At 44.5% G+C, this 17,501-nt stretch overlaps 1 protein-coding gene across 1 annotated transcript in view; it reads right to left on the bottom strand.

The window, feature by feature from the left end:
* Positions 1-17,286, bottom strand: part of LOC121577950 (acid-sensing ion channel 1) — a 355,668-nt gene extending 338,382 nt beyond the window's left edge. The window contains exon 1 of the mRNA XM_041891942.2: positions 15,872-17,286. Coding sequence (XP_041747876.2) covers positions 15,872-16,239 — 368 coding nt within the window. The 5' untranslated portion in view covers positions 16,240-17,286. The remainder of the gene's footprint in view (positions 1-15,871) is intronic.
* Positions 17,287-17,501: the final 215 nt, after the last annotated feature.

Raw genomic sequence — 17,501 nt, 5'->3', positions numbered from 1 at the left:
CGCTATCCTTTACAGCATGGTTCAAGAAACTAAAGGTGGATGTGTAACCAGCCCAGTACACCTTGGCTCAGTCTGTCTCAGTAGTGTGACAAGGGTTTCATTTGTCAGCTCAGAACTGTGATGTTTAGTTAGTTGAAGTCAAGCAAAGGGAACAGGAGGTCCTATACACACACACACACACACACACACACACACACACACACGGTTCCATCAAGGTGAGAATGGATCATTTAAGTCAGCATTCTTCTCAACAATCGTTTTGATCACTCTACCAGGCAGTACAATTTAATGAATTGCAGTGAAAGAGTCCACTTTAGTGAAAGTAAGAGGACGGTGCTAGTGCAGTAATTCACATCAAGTGCCTTTAGCAGCACTCACAGAATGTGAACAGATTGTGTTGAAGGCTTTGGGATTTTGATCTATTTCAATTTCGAGGTTGGTTTTGTTTGAGTGTGGCTTACCCTGATTGAAATCATCCTCATTGGTCAGGATGTGTTGCACCTGTCAACTCATTAGTCAGTCATTAGTGTCACCTGTGTTGGCAGTTAGAAAGATGTTGGAAGAGCTAGACCGCTGTTTAACTCTCCCTCTTGAAGTTTGTGAACACAGACTTTTATTTTGACTGCCTGTTTGGTTTACTCCACGTATATTTTCACTCCCTAACCTGTTGGGTTTTATTTTCTTCTAGTTTGTCTGTTATCAAGCAAATCTAGTGGGCATCCACGGTGTTAAGACCCTACTCGAGTTTGCTTGGGTAGCATTCAGTAGGCCACCATGGATGAGCTTCAGAACCCATTTTTAAAAACCCACCTGGTTTGGTTTTGGTTGTCAGTGATTCATTTGTTAGTTCTCTTCTTTTTTGGGGGGTTGGTTATTGGGGAACGCAACACCTGCTATTTAAAATCAAAGAGAATTCACTATTCTCAGGATCTGTACAACATATTTCAGGAGTGCAGCACCAAAGGGTCTCCCGTCCTGATGTTTTGCAGAAAAGATGCCGTTCCTGTAGAAAGCTACATTCAGAATAGCCGCCACTCTATTCATTTTCCCTGGATCTCCGGAGGAGACAAAGTTCGGTTTCTCCTGGAGCAGTTTAGAGTCTGGAATTGTTTCTATTCATGTTGCGACAGTCGATGTTCATACTCAGAGAAATCCAGCCAGGTATCCCCGCCCACCAGATGAACTGGGGATGGGGCGTGAATGCTCCATTGCTGCTGGTAGATTCGGCCACTGAGTAGGTCTTGTTTGAAAGCCAATTTTAGCGTTGCGACATGGCACATCTGTACCAAAAGTGTCCAAAACATCATCCGACCTTTACTGCAGTTACAACAGGTGTGCTTAAGCTATGTTTACAAACCAGCTGGTATAATTTCGGTACTAAGCGTGCGCGCACACACACACACACACACACACATGCAGACGCACGCACACAGACAGACATACATCAATGTAATTGTGGATGCCACTGTCCACAAGCTATTCCAGGTATAACCGTAGCCCAAGATCATCCCATGGTATCAGCATGAGGCCTGCCTGCCTGCCTTCCTACCACTATCAACCCCCAACACCTCTGTTCACACACACAAACAGGTACTAATTAACCTTCATTAACACTTGCCTGGATTATGTTGTACCAAATGGGTTTGAACCAACGTGGGTCTCCTGCACACCAATTGACGGTGTTAGCCCACTGACCTAAAGCCTAGAAATGACCTTGCAGAGGTAACGCAAGTCTTCTGTTGCCAGGCAAGGTTACTGATCGAGAGCGAGAGCCTAGTTCACCAAACCACCTCCGTTACACACACTACAATGTCACTCACTACTTTGAAGTGGATGATCAGATGCATCAGATAAATCCATTACAGGAAGGTCAGACCTGTCAGTCCTGCGCTCTATGCTACAGTACTACAGAGACGAGCTGTGTTCACGTAGCCAGTGGAGGGCAGATAGCTTAGCATCACAGAGTTTCGACTAGAAGCCACACACACACACACACACACACACAGGTACTAATGAATCTTCATTAACACTAGCATCTCCCCACCAGGTCCATTTAAAGGCCATAATAACAAAGCAATAAACAATTAGTGAATACAAACATCCACATACAAAGTGCCAAATGCCAATATACAATAAGAATTATCATACAGAATTGCGTATATTTGTGTTTAGTTATTTTTAGACCCCGGTAGGAACAGAAAAACAACAAAGCCTCCTCAAGAAGACTGTGGTTACAGTAAATAAGGACGACAATTGTATGGCACTGAGCTAACAGAATTATTTCACATGCAAATCCACGGAGATATCATAAAAACAATTTTGGGGGTGAATTTCAATCATGTACAACCACCGAGGTGAAAATGTATGTGATTAAATGCAGAAACCATTTGAATATGTTGAATATGTTCTAATGCAGAGTTTTAGTTTTAGAGAGTTTATCATTTTGCTGTGTTCAATAGTCATTCCAACAAAACAACATCATAAAAACATTATTTCAACAAAGCAATCATTACAATGACTGAATTAACGCCCTCTCTAACACTGATCTAGTTTATACTACTGTACCTGCGCTAAGTTTTGAACAGTCTTGAGTCTTATTTCAGTCTTGTAATGGGTGATTTATTCAGTTGTTCATGTGTATAATTTCATGTTATTCAGACAGAGCATCAGTTACAGTTTAGTTAATAAACACTTATTCTCCCTTCTCTTTGTTTCTTCAGAGTAATAGTCATATTTCAGAGTAATAGTCATATTTCAGAGTAATAGTCATATTTCAGAGTAATAGTCATATTTCAGAGTAATAAAGTCACATTTCAGAGTAAACAGTTTGCACTACAGCATAACAGAGGATTATGTGAGAAGTCACATCATAGTTTAATCAAGTAATTACATATCATACAGTATATCATATATAGAATCTAATTAAAGTCTAGGAGTGTGCGTATAACACGCAGGTCGGAAACAATGCAGCAAGTTGATGAATTCCTGTTGGTTCATTTACTGCAATTCTTAGACATTACTTCAAAGTTAGTTCTGAATCAAAGTATTCAGTTGTTATGAGCAGGGATGTACACCAGCTTCAAACAGCTGACAATAAAATATTTTTTGTTATGGAAAAATATTTTTTCTTGAGTGGATGGTCGGGATCTAATTTGTAGATTGCAAATTAACCGCAAGAAGCCCAAACAGATATAATGTGTGACTAAAGCATAATAATTTAAAACCTTGCTTACATTTGTACACCATCATGTGTCTCTCTATTAGGCGTGGGAATACTTGGGAACAGTTTTCCCAAATTAAAATCACTTGGAGAAGATTTCCTAGTGTTTACAGTCTTTTATTTATTTTAATTTTTTGCTAAGAAAATTTGGGGGTCCAAATAAAACCACCGCCAGTTGGGGAACCCTGCCATACGCCAAGTAACGACCAAGAAAAGTTTAGACATGGTCTAAGACTTTACACCGTGGTTCAAACTTGAACATGGTTCAAACATAGTTATAATAATAATAATATGCCATTTAGCAGACGCTTTTATCCAAAGCGACTTACAGTCATGCGTGCATACATTTTTGTGTATGGGTGGTCCCGGGGATCGAACCCACTACCTTGGCATTACAAGCGCTGTGCTCTACCAGCTGAGCTACAGAGGACCAATTGTTTGTGTTTCTGTTGGTCAGAGGGAGAATGCGCTCAGATTTAGACAAATGGGGGAAATAATTGTGAATTGTTTTGCTCTCAAGAAAAGGGCGCCATTGAAAGGAGTGATTACTGGGGTAGCAGTAAAAATAGTTCAACTGCTGCGCATACGGCATCGCATCAATACCTTGTCATGGTTCATCTCCATAACAGCAAAGCGCCTTCGTGCGATGTACTGTATTCCTAATTGAATTGTACCCAGTGTCCAACCAAGCGTCTTTTAGCAACACAGAGCTGCCAGGAGAGCACTTAAGATCCTTGTGTTGTTGCTCAGATCTCAGATCCACAGCTAGAGTAGAGGTGGGACGACAAACCAAAAATGACAGACACTGACATTACCCCTCCTCTTCCTGAAGCATTTTGCTTAGGTCGGTTATTTTCAGTGATTTTGCTACACAATGTTCCTGCAGATTTTTTTTTGTTCTAAACAGTTATTGGGTTAACAATAATAGCCTACATGCATTATGTCGATTCCTGCTATGGAAGCGTCTGCCTGTCCCTGTTTCTCAGCCGGCTGCTGTGTGATCGAGCCACTCTCACTCCCTCTCCCCACTGTGAGCGCGGAGGAGGGAGAGATGCATTCTGAGAAGCACAAGTATTATAACCAGTATTACAGTGGGGGGAAAAAAGTATTTAGTCAGCCACCAATTGTGCAAGTTCTCCCACTTAAAAAGATGAGAGAGGCCTGTAATTTTCATCATAGGTACACGTCAACTATGACAGACAAAATGAGAAGAAAAAAATCCAGAAAATCACATTGTAGGATTTTTAATGAATTTATTTGCAAATTATGGTGGAAAATAAGTATTTGGTCAATAACAAAAGTTTCTCAATACTTTGTTATATACCCTTTGTTGGCAATGACACAGGTCAAACGTTTTCTGTAAGTCTTCACAAGGTTTTCACACACTGTTGCTGGTATTTTGGCCCATTCCTCCATGCAGTTCTCCTCTAGAGCAGTGATGTTTTGGGGCTGTCGCTGGGCAACACGGACTTTCAACTCCCTCCAAAGATTTTCTATGGGGTTGAGATCTGGAGACTGGCTAGGCCACTACAGGACCTTGAAATGCTTCTTACGAAGCCACTCCTTCGTTGCCCGGGCGGTGTGTTTGGGATCATTGTCATGCAGAAAGACCCAGCCACGTTTCATCTTCAATGCCCTTGCTGATGGAATGAGGTTTTCACTCAAAATCTCACGATACATGGCCCCATTCATTCTTTTTTTTTTTTTTTTTTTTTTAGGGGGGATGGATCAGCTTAATATTGCAGATAGATTGTATCTTCTATCAATGTAATTGTCTGCATCACTTCCAATCCCCCATGTTTTTATTTTATTTTTTATATATATATTCCCCTTTATTACTTTTCAACCCCACCATCCTTTCCCTACTTGGAGTAAATTAGTGAACAACAACGCCCAGGCCTCTACTTCCGGTCTATACTTACTATCTACACCTTATGGACAGAGATTTTTGCTAAAAGTATTATTATATTATTGATTGATTGACTATGACTTTTCAGATCACCCAGTAATGCTATCTGCAAGGTTAGTTCCAGGTAAATATTGCAATCCTTTAGCCATTCCTGGACCTGTGTCCAAAAACAAGCTACAAATGGACAGAACCAAAACAAATGATCTAATGATTCTATCTCTTCACAGCAAAATCTGCAGAGCTGGGAAGATTGTATCCCCCATTCATTCTTTCCTTTACACGGATCAGTCGTCCTGGTCCCTTTGCAGAAAAACAGCCCCAAAGCATGATGTTTCCACCCCCATGCTTCACAGTAGGTATGGTGTTCTTTGGATGCAACTCAGCATTCTTTGTCCTCCAAACACGACGAGTTGAGTTTTTACCAAAAAGTTCTATTTTGGTTTCATCTGACCATATGACATTCTCCCAATCCTCTTCTGGATCATCCAAATGCACTCTAGCAAACTTCAGACGGGCCTGGACATGTACTGGCTTAAGCAGGGGGACACGTCTGGCACTGCAGGATTTGAGTCCCTGGCGGCGTAGTGTGTTACTGATGGTAGGCTTTGTTACTTTGGTCCCAGCTCTCTGCAGGTCATTCACTAGGTCCCCCGTGTGGTTCTGGGATTTTTGCTCACCGTTCTTGTGATCATTTTGACCCCACGGGGTGAGATCTTGCGTGGAGCCCCAGATTGAGGGAGATTATCAGTGGTCTTGTATGTCTTCCATTTCCTAATAATTGCTCCCACAGTTGATTTCTTCAAACCAAGCTGCTTACCTATTGCAGATTCAGTCTTCCCAGCCTGGTGCTGGTCTACAATTTTGTTTCTGGTGTCCTTTGACAGCTCTTTGGTCTTGGCCATAGTGGAGTTTGGAGTGTGACTGTTTGAGGTTGTGGACAGGTGTCTTTCATACTGATAACAAGTTCAAACAGGTGCCATTAATACAGGTAACGAGTGGAGGACAGAGGAGCCTCTTAAAGAAGAAGTTACAGGTGTGTGAGAGCCAGAAATCTTGCTTGTTTGTAGGTGACCAAATACTTATTTTCCACCATAATTTGCAAATAAATTCATTAAAAATCCTACAATGTGATTTTCTGGATTTTTTCCCCCCAATTTGTCTGTCATAGTTGACGTGTACCTATGATGAAAATTACAGGCCTCTCTCATCTTTTTAAGTGGGAGAACTTGCACAATTGGTGGCTGACTAAATACTTTTTTTCCCCACTGTATAGCCGTTGCTCAAAATGCTATTGCGGAACAAAGACCGTTTTCTAAAGCCACTGCTGTTGTTCTTAGGGCTGTCCCCAATTGATTGGTCAACATTTTAAAACTAGTTTTTTTCCATACATAGACACACCCTATGTTTGAATAAAATGAACTATATGTATGCTACTGAGCTTGTCTAATGTTTTAAGCACTGCGATTAAAAATTAAGACACAAATTACTAAAGAGGGAGCCAGAGATCAATATAGCCTAACCAGAGGGAGAAAAAAAAAAAACGACCCGACGCACCTCCTCTCCCTCTTCCTCCTCCTCCTCCTCCTCCTCCCACTGCCTGCTGCTGCTGGCTTTCGCAGATTCTGCCATTACGCTTCTGAAGTTGCCGGTAATAGGCTGCACCAACGGTGGGAAACCTTTTCCATTTGGAGTGCCATGTAATCGTACCATTTCTACTGATCTGCGTGCCAGTTTCCTATGCACATTTCTGTGGAACAGTTTTCATATCGCAAAATCAATGTCATGTGGTTAATCAAAATTCTATCTAAATGAAAATGATACAAATCTAAAAACTAACTTCTATTGCCATTGCCAATATGTAAAAATTGCCTACATAAAGCCAACAAATAATAACATTGCAGCCCGCGTAGAAAAAAGTAAATATCCTATAAATCACATTGGCTACACAAGGAACTTGAAACATTGTATCAACTATTAACTTAGTCCTGCCTGAAAGCTGGTGCTAGCAAACTTGCAACATTGTATAAAATTGTCACGATCGTTGACTGATGAGACGGACCAAGGCGCAGCGTGATATGCGTACATTATTTATTTAAGTACACCACACGAACAAAAACAACAAACAAACGATACGTGAAGTCCTAGGTTACACAACACAAACCTTAACGGAACAAGATCCCACACCGACTAGTGCCAAACAGGCTGCCTAAGTATGTTCCCCAATCAGAGACAACGAGTTACAGCTGCCTCTGATTGGGAACCACCCTGGCCAACATAGATCCACACGATCTAGAACTAACATAGAAAATAATACATAGAAACTCCACACCCTGGCTCAACATTTAAGAGTCCCCAGAGCCAGGGCGTGACAGTACCCCCCCCCCCCCAAAGGCGCGGACTGCGACCGCGCCACACAAACACAACAGGGTAGGGGCCGGGTGGGCATTCCACCTCGGAGGCGGATCCGGATCCGGGCGTGACCACCACTTTCTCACCACCTCCCCGTTGCGCCCCTGATCTGGTCTGGCACCGCTGACTGGAGTTGGACCCGACGACGGTGGATCGATCTGTACAGGCTCCGGACTGGAGCCGCTGGCCGGAGCTGGACTGGACACCGGTGGAGCGGATTGCTCTGGCTCCGGAGTGGATCCGCTGACAGGAGTTGGACCGGACCCCGGTGGAGCGGATTGCTCTGGCTCCGGAGTGGAGCAGCTGACCAGTGCCGGACCAGACACCGGTGGAACAGGCACGGGCCGTGCCGGACTGGACACACGCACCACTGGCTTAGTGCGGGGAGCAGGAACGGGCAGGACCGGGCTGACGACGCGCACCACTGGCTTGGTGCGGGGAGCAGGAACGGCCGTACCGGGCTGACGACGCGCACCACTGGCTTGGTGCGGGGAGCAGGAACGGGCCGTACCGGGCTGACGACGCGCACCACTGGCTTAGTGCGGGGAGCAGGAACGGGCCAGACCGGGCTGACGACGCGCACCACTGGCTTGGTGCGGGGAGCTGGAACGGGCCGGACCGGACTGGCGACACACACCACTTGCTTGGTGCGAGGAGCGGGACTGGGTTCCCTTATAAACCTCTGCTCCTTCTGCTGCCTAACCAGCTCCTCTCGCCGTGCCCCTACACCCTCCTTCTCCCTTGTTGCCTCCTGTAGCCTCGTCGTCCACGGCGTGAGCCCCCCCCTAAAAATTTTCTGGGCTTGTCTCTCCCCCGTGATCATGGCCTCCATCCCTCTAGCCAGACTCTCTCTCATCTCCTCCCAAGTCCATCCTCTCTCCTCGTCACGCTGCTTGATCCAGGCTTGGTGGGATCTTCTGTCACGATTGTTGACTGATGAGACGGACCAAGGCGCAGCGTGATATGCTTACATTATTTATTTAAGTACACCACACGAACAAAAACAACAAACAAACGATACGTGAAGTCCTAGGTTACACAACACAAACCTTATCGGAACAAGATCCCACACCGACTAGTGCCAAACAGGCTGCCTAAGTATGGTCCCCAATCAGAGTCAACGAGTTACAGCTGCCTCTGATTGGGAATCACCCTGGCCAACATAGATCCACACGATCTAGAACTAACATAGAAAATAATACATAGAAACTCCACACCCTGGCTCAACATTTAAGAGTCCCCAGAGCCAGGGCGTGACAAAAATATTCTGGGCCCTCAGAGTTTCCTATGCCTGTGAGCTCCAGACAGACAGACACAGCTGTAGGCTATGTAAGGGATTAGAAGTAATCAGGTATGCCTTTTTTATGACGTTTTCACAGAATCAGATCATGACATTTTTTCCCCCTTTCATGCTGAGTGGATATGGAAAGGGAGAGAGAGCTGGAAATATTTTTCAAATAGGCTACATTGAGGAACTATTGACATTTACATTTTAATCACTTAGCAGACGCTCTTATCCAGAGCGACTTACAGTTAAGTGAGTGCATACATTTTTCATACTGGCCCCCCGTGGGACGTAATAACACTTAGTTTACTTGCTGTTTGAGGCAAAGAAAAAATTACTTTGAGAAGCTTCACAGTGATGGTGTGGTTAAGACAATCAGAAATAGTATCAGATCCCCAAATGGGCACATTTATTAGCCTACATTTGCGCGCAGGCCAGGTAGCCTAGGCCTACTTCTATGCGTAATAAGGTGCGTGTAGAAAATAGTAAAAATTAAGTAAAACCCTTCAATGACTTGGTGTGTCCAAACTTTTGACTGGTACTGTATATACACTACCAGCAAAAAGTTTGGACACACCTACTCATTCCAGGGTTTTTCTTTATTTTTACTATTTTTTACATTGTAGAATAATAGTGAAGACATCAAAACTATGAAATAACACATATGGAATCATGTAATAACCAAAAAAAAGTGTTAAAATCTTAAAATAGCCACCCTTTGCCTTGATGACAGCTTTGCACACTCTTGGCATTCTCTCAACCAGCTTCCAGTCACCTGGAATGCATTTCAATTAACAGGTGTGCCTTCTTAAAAGTTAATTTGTGGAATTTTTTTCCTTCTTAATGCGTTTGAGCCAATCAGTTGTGTTGTGACAAGGTAGAGGGGGGTATACAGAAGACAGCCTTATTTGGTAAAATACCAAGTCCATATTATGGCAAGAACAGCTCAAATAAGCTAAGAGAAACGACAGTCCATCATTACTTGAAGACATGAAGGTCAGTCAATACGGAACATTTCAAGAACTTTGAACGTTTCTTCAAGCGCAGTCGCAAAAACCATCAAGCGCTATGATGAAACTGGCTCTCATGAGGACCACCACAGGAATGGAAGACCCAGAGTTACCTCTGCTGCATAGGAAAAGTTCATTAGAGTTACCAGCCTCAGAAATTGCACCCCAAATAAATGCTTCACAGAGTTCAAGTCACAGACACATCTCAACATCAACTGTTCAGAGGGGACTGTGTGAATCAGGCCTTTGTGGTCGAATTGCTGCAAAGAAACCACTACTAAAGGACACCAATAATAAGAAGAGACGTGCTTGGGCCAAGAAACACGAGCAATGGACATTAGACCGGTGGAAATGTATCCTTTGGTCTGGAGTCCAAATTGGAGATTTTTGGTTCCAACCGCCGTGTCTTTGTGAGACGCGGTGTCGGTGAACGGATGATCGAGGAGTCGGCAACCTTTCTCATGTGGAATACAAATTGATCTTACAATTTCTACCGATCTGCGTGCCAGTTATGGTTTTCATATGAACATTTACGTCGAACAGTTTAATTTCATTTATAATAACGCCTTCGTTCAAAAGAATGTGGACACCCCTTCAAATGACTGGATTCAGCTATTTCAAATTAGTGGATTTGGCCATTTCAGTCACACCCGTTGCTGAAAGGTGTATAAAATCGAGCACACAGCCATGCAATCGCCATAGACAAACATTGGCAGTAGAATGGCCCGTACTGAAGAGCTCAGTGACTTTCAACGTGGCACCATCATAGGATGCCACCTTTCCAACAAGTCAGTTCGTCAAATATCTGCCCTGCTAGAGCTGCCCCGGTCAAATGTAAGTGCAGTTATTGTGAAGTGGAAACGTCTAGGAGCAACAACGGCTCAGCTGCGAAGTGGTAGGCCACACAAGCTCACAGAACGGGACCACCGAGTGCTAAAAAATCGTCTGTCCTCGGTTGCAGTACTCACTACCGAGTTCCAAACTGCCTCCGGAAGCAACGTCAGCACAAGAACTGTTCGTCGGGAGCTTCATGAAATGGGTTTCCATGGCCGAGCAGCCGCACATAAACCTAAAATCCCCATGCGCAATGCCAACCGTTGGCTGGAGTGGTGTAAAGCTCTCCGCCATTGGACTCTGGAGCAGTGGAAACGTGTTCTCTGGAGTGATGAATCACGCTGCACCATCTGGCAGTCCGACAGACAATTCTGGGTTTGGCGGATACCAGAAGAACGCTACCTACCCAAATGTATAGTGCCAACTGTAAAGTTTGGTGGAGGAGGAATAGTGGTCTGGGGCTGTTTTTCCTGGTTCGGGCTAGGCCCCTTAGTTCCAGTGAAGGGAAATCTTAACGCTACAGCATACATTTACATTTACATTTTAGTCATTTAGCAGATGCTCTTATCCAGAGCGACTTACAGATTAGTCATACAATTACATTCTAGACGATTCTGTGCTTCCAACTTTGTGGTAACAGATTGGGGAAGGCCTTTTCCTGTTTCAGCATGACAATGCCCCCGTGCAAAAAGTTGGTTTGAAATGGTTTGTCGAGATGGGTGTGGAAGAACTTGACCGGCCTGCACAGAGCCCTGACCTCAACCCCATCGAACACCTTTGGGATGAATTGGAATGCCGACTGCGAGCCAGGCCTAATCACCCAACATCAGTGCCCGACCTCACTAATGCTCTTGTGGCTGAATGGAAGCAAGTCCCCGCAGCAATGTTCCAACATCTAGTGGGAAGCCTTCCCAGAAGAGTGGAGGCTGTTATAGCAGCGAAGGGGGGGACCAACTCCATATTAATGTCCATGGTTTTGGAATGAGATGTTCGACGAGCAGGTGTCCACATGCCTTTGGTCGTGGAGTTTATGTGTGGATATTTTATATTGCCTTGCCACTGTGCTACTCTCCCTAAAGCAATCACAGCTCTCTCTGTACCCTACAGTGGGGAGGGAGGAGGTTCAATTGGATTATGGGCCACAAGCACTTTAATTTTCAGACACCGCTAACAGAGGATCGCTAGAGGAATGAAGGAGGGAGCATCTGCACCGTCTCCATCTTTCTCTCTGTCTATCTCTCTCTCTTTCCACCTCAGGAGAAGGGGATAAGTAAATAGACATACACCAGACAGAGTGTTAGCATTTCGCACAGTTCAAAGCTACAGTAACTAGGCCTCCCGAGTGGCGCAGCGGTCTAAGGCACTGCATCGCGCTGCTAGAGGCGTCACATGTGTCGCAGCCGGTCGCGACCGGGAGACCCATTGGCCCAACGTCGTCTGGGTTAGGGGAGGGTTTGGCCGGCTGGGATGTCCTTGTCCCATCGTGCTCTAGTGCCTCGTGGCGGCAGGGCACGCTGACTTCGGTCGCCAGCTGGACGGTGTTTCCTCCGACATATTGGTGCGGCTGGCTTCCGGATTAAACGAGCAGTGTGTCAAGAAGCAGTGCGGCTTGACGGGGGTTGTGTTTCAGAGGACGCATGGCTCTCGACCTTCGCCTCTCCCGAGTCCGTACGGGAGTTGCAGCGATGGGACAAGACTGTAACTACCAATTGGGGAGAAAAAGGGGGTAAAAAGTACCACATAAAATAAAAACATTAATTAAGATACAGTAACTAAAAAGCAGGCTGACAAACACTTATCATTAGGACTTTATCTGCATTCCTCAAAAGCAAACACTTCTAAAACGTTCTCAAATGTATCAGTAGGTAGAAAGTTATTAGTAGGTAACCAAATTAATTAAATCCTTTCATTACCGTAAATAACCCATTACTAAATTACCCATCACGCCTGTTCACTGGTGATTGGCTCATAGGCTCTAATACACCAGAGTCACTGGAGTGTTTACTAAAGAAATCACAGTCGATCCTCTCTATCCTTATCTAAGCACCAATGTCCAAGGGGCCTAGACCAGGGATTCTCAAAGTGGGGTTCACGGACCCAGATATTAGCTTTAAAGCTGCAACAACAAGAAATCTCTCTGCCCCATGATGAAATGTGAAGAATTGCAGGGAAAACTGCTAAATGTTTTTTTTACAATGCCCAGATGTGGGCCTTTAAAATGTTCCTGCAGGGTCGGAGTCTTGGTTCATCCCGCCATGTATGCCGAAGTCATATTAAAACTCCTTGTATGCTATTTTTTTTTTATCTAACTCAAGTTGTGTTCTGATTATGAGGGGGTCCCTGATGAATTTTGAGATTAAGTTTGAGAAGCCCTGGCCTAGATGACACCTGATTACATGCTATCAACCTGCTATGATAAAGAGCGTAGACAAAACATACGCAGTCATCAAAACCTCGAGTCATTATTACAATCATATATAGGCCTAATCACATTTGCACAGAATTAGGAAGCAAATTAGGTGAGAAACGATTTGTGTCAGCAAAAGAATAGTCGATGACTCTAGCAGCACATGCCATCTTCTATTATCGAAGCAGCTCTTCCCCCCATTAAATAATCCTCTAATTAGATTCACTATCAACTGGATTGATCCCAATTGTTCTACACTGTGAAGCCTGAATTCAGACTCAAACCCTCTTTTTAAGGAGAGCATTGAGTATGCTTTTACTGTAGGTCCAGGACTTGGATTAATCTGTGTCCAGGAAACCAGCCCAAAGGGCTTCGACAGAGGGGTACATTCTTCTTCTGAAAGACAGTACTGTAGCTCATTGCCCCATGTTGCTGCCTCAGCAGTTCAGACAGGCATTTAGCCTTCCCTGGAGGAGGAGGATGAAGAGGAGGAAGAGGAGGAGGAAGAGGAAGAGGAGGATGAAGAGGAGGAGGATGATGAAGAGGAGGAAGAAGAGGAAGAGGAGGAGAAAATCACTGCTGTTAGCTGACTGGGTATTTGATAGACAAATATTGGAGCAACACAATCAACGTTTTAACACATCTTTCCCACCGAACTGACAGTCAGTTTCTTCTCGTCTTCTAAAGAAACCACCCCCTCACACACACACACACACATTCCCCTCACACTCCCCTACTCAGAAGGTAACAGAAGGACTTGATGCATCCACGGCCAAACAGTCTATGGGGTTCAGGGAGAAAAGCAGAAGAAGGGAGACGCAGGGAGCCTGTTTTTCAGCAGGACAACACCGTGGCTCTGTCCCAAATTGCACCCTATTTCCTATATAGCCCATAGGGCTCTGGTCAAAAGTAGTGCACTATGTAGGGAATAGGGTGGCATTTGGAGCGCAGCCTGGTGTTTCACAAACACCAGTAATTAAAGGTCTGGGATAAGGGCTTGTTTATCACACAGTTTACCAGACACTGGTTAATTGCTTCTGCTTGTCATCCCTCCCACCCTCTCTTTGAGATTGGTGTGACTTTCTACTCGCTCCTCTCTCTTTCTCTGGGCTCTTCCTCCTCTCTCTTCTCTCTCTGCCTCCAGCTAAATTAGAGGAGGCTGCTGTTCTCCTCTTATATATCTTCATTTTATACACAACCACTTTGTTTTCATGTTTGTGCAATAACAACACTTGTTTTTGAGCGCGTAATGAACTGACTGCCGGGACTGGGAGGGGGCTCTGTAAAGCTGATGGAGAAGGGTTTTTCTGGATCTTTGGGGCTAAACAGGAGATTCGTTTTCTAAAGCATTGAGGTTTCCTTCCTTGCTTTGGCCTCCCATGAAGGATTGTATTATAGCTGAGATGTAGAAACATCTGCAACCACTTCAAGCAATATAATACATTCAACATTTGTCCCAGGCTAGCAGTAATGTGAACATCGAGAGGTCACAGAGACAGGGAGAGAGAGCGAGAGAGAGCGGAGAGAGAGAGAGCGAGATCACAGGGAGAGAGCGAGAGAGACAGACAGACAGTGTTCTGTATGAAAACTGAGATTCCATGTGTAAAACCCTTACATGTAGCCTGCTACCACAGAAGTAGTGTTCTTACATGGCCTTAGGCAAAAAAAAAGCTGTGTGGATCAATACGCTAAAATACACATGAAGTGATTCACATACAGATCCAGCAGCATGGGACTACATTGTTGCTATTCAGATTCATGGTTAAAACAGAGCCTGGCTCACATCACGTTTAGTAGCATGGAATTCTACTATTTCAGTATTTCTCCATCTGTATGTATCATGTCTTCTCTGTACTGTATCATCCACATATGATATATAGGGTGGGTATCACATGATTCACATAGCGTATATTTGGTCTAATATAATGGCTTAATTCAATCCCTATGCTCTCAATGTTTACAAATCATGTAATACTTACGTATTAACCGTTTATGAATGTCTTAGTCATGAAAGTTATCATAAAGAGTATAACCCTCTACGCCCTCAAACCCATTTCACCCGTGTTACCTAAGTGTGAGGTGAGCTGTATCAGGGTTAGAAGTACAAAATGCTTTAAAAGTTTGTGCATGTCTCCACCATGTTGTTTGTGTACAGAAGCAGGACAGTGACAGGCAGGTTAAGTTGATCTGGTGTTGTTGTAGCTCTACTGTACCATACTCACTTCCAGATAACTTAACACTTCTACAAAGTACCCTACATTAGTTCCATTACATGACCCTATATGTCAGTAGGGTTTTAATGGCAATCACTGTGAAAACACTTTTATGAAAACCGACAGTACTAACTTCACAACTTTTTTTTGCCTTACTCTTTTGAACTATGAACTGTCTTGTGGTGAAAAAGACTGAGGCTAGTAAAAACCTGGATATGTTTTGGATAAACACGAGAAAACCATGAATGGACAGTGAGCCGTTATTGGCAGCTAGACACAGCTAATGTTGCACAATATGTGTGACCTGTAATCACCAGGCAGGCATCCACGTCTCAAACCATGTTATGTCACATTATGAATGGACCATAATTGCAAGCAGATGGGACACTGCAGCTGCACAAGCCCAGGTGGGTGGAGCTGTCTGCTAGTGGAATGAAAAGTTACCTGGAATAGCCTACTCACTTTACTTTAGTAGAAACTCCAAATGCTGTGGCATCTATGCAAACTATTGTACCTATGCAATCTCATGTAGGCAAACGGTCACAAACAAACACATTTGTTTTTAAACGCTTATCCTCACAAACCTTCCGTTGAGTAGTGCCAAAAGCTCCCCTGCATGGTACAGATCGTTGCGCGTCACCCTGCCGAAGCGAAAGGAGTTCAGGTTGCAGAAGGTGACAGTGGGGAATATCATTAGTGGGGTCGCCATCTCATCCAGCTTGGTAACGTACGGGTACTGGAAGTAGAATTGAACCCGGTCCACACACACCAACACCAGGAACCCCAGAGAAGCCAGGAAGAACAAGATCCACAGGCACCGCTTGATGCACATCCGTTCATAGGTGAACATGTGCGAGATGCCGTGCAGTGTGGACCTGCTGGCGAAAACTTCGATAGACACAGGTCGCTTGAAGGAGTCCACCGTCTCTTCCGACTCCGCTTTGAGATCCATGACGAGGCTATATGGTATCAGTGTGAAGTGGAAGAAGGGGAAAGTACTAGAAGAGGAGGGAATGCTATTAAGACTAGGGAAGGATGGAGGGTACCGTCTGTGAGTTCACGCCCTTCTACACATGGATTTCTATGTTCCTCATCCAGGCGGTATGAAATTGTGCGTCACTGAACCCCCAACAAAATAACACCATCTATCTAGGCTACCCGTACATTCTTCGGATTATCTGCCGAGGAACTCTACTTTTTCGCGCTCAATTTCCCTTCAGACTGTCCCATGTGATAACTCAAACATATGTACAATATAGTCCCACATTTACGCGCATAGATAGATGCCAATACCTCCTCTCCCATATACTTCAGGACCGATTTCCGCAGCACAAGTTAGTGTGTCTCTCTTCCAGCCTTGGAAGAAAAAAAAATCCCAGCAAAACCACAGTAAGGACTGAATGTATATGGTGTCAGGAGCGGTTCAATCATATGCAATTGCAATACAACAAACGCTGTTTCTCGGGAGATGCTGCTAGTTATCGGCCCATATAACACGCTGCGTTCCTTCCCACCGGCTCCCACTTGTACAAACCTTTAAAAAAATTGCCTGCTCTGGCAGTTTTAGTAAAGATCATGCAGTTGCATCATGTGAAATAGCGGAGACTGTATGAGACTGTCTTGTTACATTCCCAGTGAGAAAACAGTGAGCGGACGCGTCCGTCAGGCATCAGCCTTGCATCCCGTCTCTCTAGAACAGCACCCACCACAACAATGCAGTCATCATAAACTCCCCTTTTCACCGGGATAAGAGGAAACACGATTTAGGATGAAAGGCTTCTGAATTAAATCATGCGTAGGCTAATAAATCAGCTAAATGTGTAAATCCAATTCCAACACATTAGGGGGTAAAACGCAGAGGGAACCTCGGAAGCTGTCGACCGAAACAGCGTTTCCCTAATCAATTAACTCGATGCCAGAATAGGAGGAGAGCATGGATTGGATGGCACGTGTTTTACATCGGGTGACGAAGTCTGTTGGAAAATAGAGACAGCTCGGACCCGCGCGAGTCTCCCGACTGATGCTTGCCTGTCCTTAAAAACCACAGCTGCCTGTATCGAATTCACCAGAATATTTGTGTGTTGTTTGTAAGCAATACTCATCAGCGGTAGAAAACAGGAGTAGGGACATTGAGGCAAGGAGGTAGTGATGGGTCGTTCGCGAACCAACAGCTCTTTTTGAACAGTTCTTTTTGGTGAACGTCGGGAACCAAAT

This window comes from Coregonus clupeaformis, chromosome 12, assembly GCF_020615455.1.
Source record: "Coregonus clupeaformis isolate EN_2021a chromosome 12, ASM2061545v1, whole genome shotgun sequence".
Taxonomy (NCBI): Eukaryota; Metazoa; Chordata; class Actinopteri; order Salmoniformes; family Salmonidae; genus Coregonus; species Coregonus clupeaformis.
Note: the sequence above shows the minus strand (reverse complement) of the source record. Positions and strands in the feature narration are given on the sequence as shown.